The sequence below is a fragment of the Mus musculus genome, chromosome 1 (assembly GCF_000001635.26).
Source record: "Mus musculus strain C57BL/6J chromosome 1, GRCm38.p6 C57BL/6J".
In the NCBI taxonomy this organism is placed as follows: domain Eukaryota; kingdom Metazoa; phylum Chordata; class Mammalia; order Rodentia; family Muridae; genus Mus; species Mus musculus.
This window is the reverse complement of record NC_000067.6, coordinates 118,596,104-118,602,103: the sequence shown is the minus strand read 5'-3', so window position 1 is coordinate 118,602,103 and position 6,000 is coordinate 118,596,104. Positions and strand designations below refer to the sequence as shown.

The 6,000-nt window shown below is 47.7% G+C and overlaps 1 protein-coding gene across 50 annotated transcripts in view; it reads right to left on the bottom strand.

The window, feature by feature from the left end:
- Positions 1 to 6,000, bottom strand: part of Clasp1 (CLIP associating protein 1) — a 220,405-nt gene that overhangs the window by 7,359 nt on the left and 207,046 nt on the right. For all 50 annotated transcript variants that reach the window (NM_001359328.1, NM_001359331.1, NM_001359335.1 and 47 more), the window contains one exon: positions 1,520 to 1,726. In NM_001359328.1, coding sequence (NP_001346257.1) covers positions 1,520 to 1,726 — 207 coding nt within the window. The remainder of the gene's footprint in view (positions 1 to 1,519; positions 1,727 to 6,000) is intronic.

Sequence of the window (6,000 nt, the reverse complement as noted above, 5' to 3'; positions counted from 1 at the left end):
TGGCAAAAGGGAGGAGGAATGGGAAGAGAAGATCCCTGGGGAGCCTAGTCCAGATTCCTCCTGGTGGTGGAACAATCTGCTTGAGCAGAAATGCTTAAAAGGAAAGAGAAGGCTGGGGAGAAGGTTCAGCAGGCAAAGACATGGACCACCAAGCTTGATAACCCAGAAGTAATAACCAGGACTCACAAGGTGTAAGGGAAAAATGGAGTCCAAGTTCTCTGACCAACAAACATGCCGGACAGACGGATGGACACACACACACACACAAACTATACAGATAGCACTGGGAACTGTGTGACTGTCTTTCCCTCTGTGTGGGATAATCTAGTCTTTAACAGGAAGTCCAAACAAATGCTAGCAAACAGCAAACAGCTGCATGCATGAAATGGGAAGCTAGTTTCTCTACCTTTCTTCACTGGTGGCTCTTCTCTATGTGACATAGCAGACATAGCATAGGACCCTGTTGCCTGCAGCTTCTATGTGGCCCTACCATGTGTCATAGCAAGCTGAGAAGCACCTGGAGCAGCAGGGCCTGCCCTCCATACTGCCTCTTGTGTAGGAGAGCCCCAGCAAACACAGACACAGGAGAGCAAGGAATGCATGGGGCACTCTCCATTGGCCCCCTTGGCCCAGGGCATCCACAAGATGCCACAAGTGTTTATGGAAGCAATGAACAACATATGTTTACACTGCCAGAAGATTCATTCCTTCTGACATGGGCTATTGGTTAGCTTCTGCTACACACAGGAGCAAGTAAGCTAAGACGATGTAGTAAGTGTGCAAGAATGAGCCGTCAACATCGTATCACAGGGTAAGAGAAGGGAACTCAAGGCCACTGACCCCTCAATCCAAGTATCTACACGCAGTTAATTGTTGCTGGGAAAGAGAGAGGCATTTTCTTCAGTGGTCCAGCAACTGGCAAGGTGCTCGTTTTCCTGTAAATAACCCCTCACCCACACTTCGTAAACAACCCTTATGAAACTCACCAGGTTGTCAAGAAATATAAATGGATTTCTAGTGTAGTCACTAGTAGTGTGTGTTCTTGTTAATATATTAAAACAAGCACCAGCTATAAAACATTGTACAAAGCCTGGGTTTTTAAAAACAAGCTAGCAAAAAATAAATTAGAAACAAACAAACAAACAAACATGAAAGTGGAAGAGGGGTGTGGAAGGGGAAACTCAGGAGAAGAACAGGAGAAGAAAATATGATGAAATACATATGTATAAAAAGGTTACAATATGCTAACAAGCCTGTGGTGGTAGCTCACACCATTAATGCCAGCACTCAGGAGAGAAGGTGGGTCGAGGCCAGCCTGGTCTACACAGTGAGTTCCAGGACAGCCAGGGCTACACAGAGAAACCCTGTCTCAAAAAAAACCAAGCCAAAACCCAAAAGCTAACAAACCACCTTTTAAATAAAAAAGATGAAGGTTCCAAGGAGAGCACCATTGCTGTGGCTTTCACTCTGGTGCCACTTTGTGTTGAGCAGCCTGAGTGGGGCCTCACAGGATGCATACCTGCAGCAGGCCGGGGATGATGTCGACGAGGAGCTGCAGCAAGGACTCCTTGGTGATCCTCTCCACCACCTTTGTCTGCATCTTGATAGCAGCCAGGTTGATGGGGTAGTCGGCTGTCTGGATGATTGGACACAGCACTTTGATGCACTGCTCTGGGTGGATTGAGCTGGCTAGCGTGGATGCAGCTTCCTCGGCCGCTCTCACCACCTGAAACAGAAGACCGCAGAGTGAGTGCTGCCTGCTTCAAGAGTTTTGAAAAGAACCAAATGCGCACTCCTTTCCTGCTCCAGAAGATAAATACAACGATACACTTCCTGCAACACTTTAAGAAAAATGAAGAGCAACCTGAGTTGTAGTGTGGATCAAGGTAGTATGGGCTTGGAGGTCTGGGCCAAACCCTTGACAGGGTGATCTCCAAACATGTTCCCCACTACGTACTTACAGGTGCACAGTCGCACTCACCACCTTCAGATCTCCTTAGCAACGTGGCTTCTCAGGCTTCCCCAGGGGCGCTGTCTGAGAGGGGGACCACTCTCAGGTGATTATTATCACAATAGAGAATGTCTGCCCTGAAAGATTAGGACCCTGGGGCCCTGTGACACCAGCATTCACCTGTCTGATTTCTGACAGCAGATGCAGTGTGACCAGCTGCCCCATTCTCCTGTCACCATGCTTTCCCTGCCATGTGGACTGTACCCCCAAACTGTTAGCTGAGATAAACCCCTTCTTCCGTAAGTTGTTTTTGACAGGTGCACCGTCAAAGCATTGAGAAAAGTAACCAACACACATCTAAAAGAATGAATCTGGAGTTGCTGTGTTCTGGAGAGCAGAGATCCCAGAACACGAGGAAGAAGCAAGACACAATTAACCTAAGCCATGAAAAACTTGAGGAGTGGGAGGGTAAGATGGATCAGGTGGTTAAAAGAGCCAACTGCTAAGAATAATGACCCGAATTCAATCCAGTGGAGGGCAAGAACTGACTCCTCAAAGCTGTCCTTTGATCTCTACTACAAGTGTATCGTGGCACACATGCCACCAACATATAAAACACACACACACACACACACACACACACACACACACACACACACACACACGAACTATATAACAAGGAAATACATCTTAGGCTATATACCAAAGCACAATAAATTAGTTCTTTGGAAAAAGATTAGTCTCAGGTTATTTCCCTAGCAACCAGTTGTCTGAAAAGGGGGAAGGGGGAGGGTTCCCATCATCCCTCAGTTTCCTTCTCTACCCATGGGTTGCTTTAAGGCTATAGTGCAAGAGCTTGCTGGGGAGAGCTGGGCTAGATGTGCACACAGCAAGGCCTGTGGTGGGAAACTGGCCTTTCTTTTCAACTTGGCCCAGCAGCAAGGCTGCTGTGAAGACACTAGTTCAGTGTTTCAAAAATGCACCATGCCCAGCTGCCATGGAGCACTGGAGGGAACGATGTGGGACTGACTGCAGCCACGGTGTTGTCTTTGTTGTTGCTGTAGTGCTGGTTTGGAGGACTGAACCTGGGCCTTCATACATGCCCAAGAAGCGCTCAGCCATCAGTTACATCACCAGCCCAGAGACAGTGATTTAGACTTAGATGTGGCTGATCTAAGTGCACTGATGTGTGGCAACTAGAACTGAAGATCTCACCAGGGGCAGAGTAGAACAAACAGACTTGAAGACAGAGTCAGGCCCCAGCCTCTGCCAGTTAGCCTCAAGAGAAGCCACATCCTCAGGCATCTCACAGTGAGAAGACGTCCCATGCTCCCGTCCCCCTGAGCAGGTTCAACTGTGCTGTGAGATGCTGGGAGCACACCCTTTCAGCTCTGCTGAAGGGAATCTCGCTCCAGCATCTTGGGACATCCAGGGATTTTAGAAGGTGTGGGCACGAAGCACTTCAACAACAGGGTACACTGGGCTTCTGGAAACTGGACATCAACTGCCAGGGACTGCACACGAGGATGAGCAGTTGAAGGCCTCTCTTTCCCCCAGGGTGACAGAAAGCTCGCCAGGACAGACACTGGGTTGGCAAAGAAGGAGTGTTCTGACTTCCCTCCATATGCCAAACCCTGGCTTTGGCAGGCTGCCTGTATTAGGGTAAACTTTAGGTTCTGCCCTGTGTTCTCTGTAACATAAGAAGCAAGGTTATAATGTAAGCAAACAGAGAGCAAAAGCAAACACAGGCAGCAGAAGGAAAGGAAGGTAGTTTCTCAGTAGACAAAGAGGCTGTTGGTGCTGTAGGTGTTTTAAAAGTGGGGGAGACATATAGAGTCCCCCCATTAGGGTTACAGCTGACTTCTCAGTGGACAGACTCCATCTATATTCTGATTTGGCTTCTGTCTGGTTAGAAACACAGAAACTTTCTTTTCACTGTTAAGGATGGAAGTGTTTAGCTAGAAAAAGGTAACTGACACATGTAGTTGTTTCACAGATGTTTGTGCAATGAGGAGCAAGCTCTGTGGCCCACGCTGGTCTTGATCTCTTGATCCTCCTGCACACCCAGCTTCTTAAGGAAATGTGATCATGACTCAAAATACTGATGAGTGTTTGCATAAAGATTAGGTTTCTTAATTTTAGGGCATAGGAGTTCTTGACATTTGGACTGCGTGTTTGGAGTACACCAAGTTTGATTTGGCTCTGTCTCAGATGCAGCAGAACTGGATACATTACAAAAAAAAAAAAAAAAAAAAGAAAAAAGAAAGAAAGAACAAACTGCAGGCATCCAAAAACAATGATGGCTAGAACCCAAGAGCACCTCCCAGGCACCTGAAGCTTAGCTCCTGGATTATTTGGAAGCTAAAGACATGCTGATGCCACCTTCTGGAACTTGCCAGAAAGGTGTCAACAAATACAGAAGACAAGGAGTCTTGGTGTCCAGTAGAATAACAAGGGAGCTGGGTGTGGTCACATATGTCTTTAATCCCAGCACTCCTAGAGGCAGAGGCAGGCAAATTTTTCTGAGTTTCAGGCTAGCCTGCTCTACAACAGGGAATTCCAGGTCAGCAAGGGTACACAGAGAAACCTTGTCTATAATAATAATCAGCAACAACAAACTATAATGGAAGAGTAATGTCCCAAAACAGCACAGCCAGGAGCTAGGACTTAGAGTAGAAATGGGAGAGACTAGGAAAGCTCTGGCTCCCGAGGCTGCTCTGGCCTGGTTCTGTTCCCTCAGTCAGCAGATGCTGAGGTAAACTCTTCTCATGTCTGTGGTTGTTGTTCCCATCAGGAAAATTATAAGAAGAACTGGATGGAGAGTTGTTTTGGTTTATAAAATCTTATCACTCATCTGAACCTGATAAGCATTTTTCTCTGAAAAAAAAAAAGCCCACCTACAGAGAGGGGCTTCAAAACTCCTCAGAAGGGAAGCACAAGAGCTGTGCACTCCTGACCAGTGAGTGGGCTTACTGTCAAGCTTGAGGGCCCGTGCTTACTCCCTGGTATCCACTTGGGAGAGAGAACTGTTTCCTACATGGTCCTCCGAGCTCTGTGGAGTCACTGCCGCATGCATGCCACCCCCCACCCCACCCCCCACCCACACAAGAGACTGACCTACTCATTGGGTAGATTGGGGATGGCAGGGGCAAATGGTGAGGAGTGGGAGGGGCTCTAGGAGGGTGGTGGGGTGGGGAGTGGCAGATATAGGCCCAACCCTATAGAGGGGCTGAGCTATGGAGTAATCTCGCATTCCTAAGTCCACTGTCCATCTCTAAAAAAAAAATCACAGTGCTTTCCAGTCCAATGCTGATGCTGGCCTAGCCACAGAACGCACACACACAACAGACTGAAAGCAGGCAGCACCCCAGGGATACAAGTCATTTTTACAATAATTTATATAGAGGTTTTTTTTTTAAAGTTGAATTTAAATGGCCTCTTAGATCTAGTCAATGAAATGCAGTTAAATTACATTTACTTTATTGTGTTGTGTGTCATACACAAAGTAAGTAAATAAATGTAATAACTTTTCTTCTATTTTAAGTTAGCATACTTTCTTCAACAGGAGAAGGTAAAGGGGACATAGCCACCTCACCTCACCAATATGGATACCACAGGGAAGGACACCTGTAACACCCCTAGACATCAGGAAGCCTCAGAGACATGTCCAGCATAGCCTGTGAGCACTGTGCAAATCTATCTCCTGCCTCCAAGGTAAAGCTCTGCCATCCAAAGCAGCTGCCTTCCAGAGCTGCTTAAGGCCAGGAGTCAGCTAAGGGGCAGGTGGCATGGCTCTCAGGGGTCAGCTTACCAGTACAGACTTATTCTGCCCTTCAACAGCAGCAGCGGGAGCGGTAGTACCATCCACAGGAAGGACACTGGGCTTGGCCCACTAGGATGGCAACTGCACTGGCTCCCTGACTTGGTGAGCCCCTGCATTCCCCTGCAGTGGGCTTCAGCCTGGGTACCTTCTATACCCGCCCATCCCACTCCCTGTTGCACCGGCTCTCAGCCAGTTTTCTCTCTCCTGTTCACCTTGCTGTCCTGGC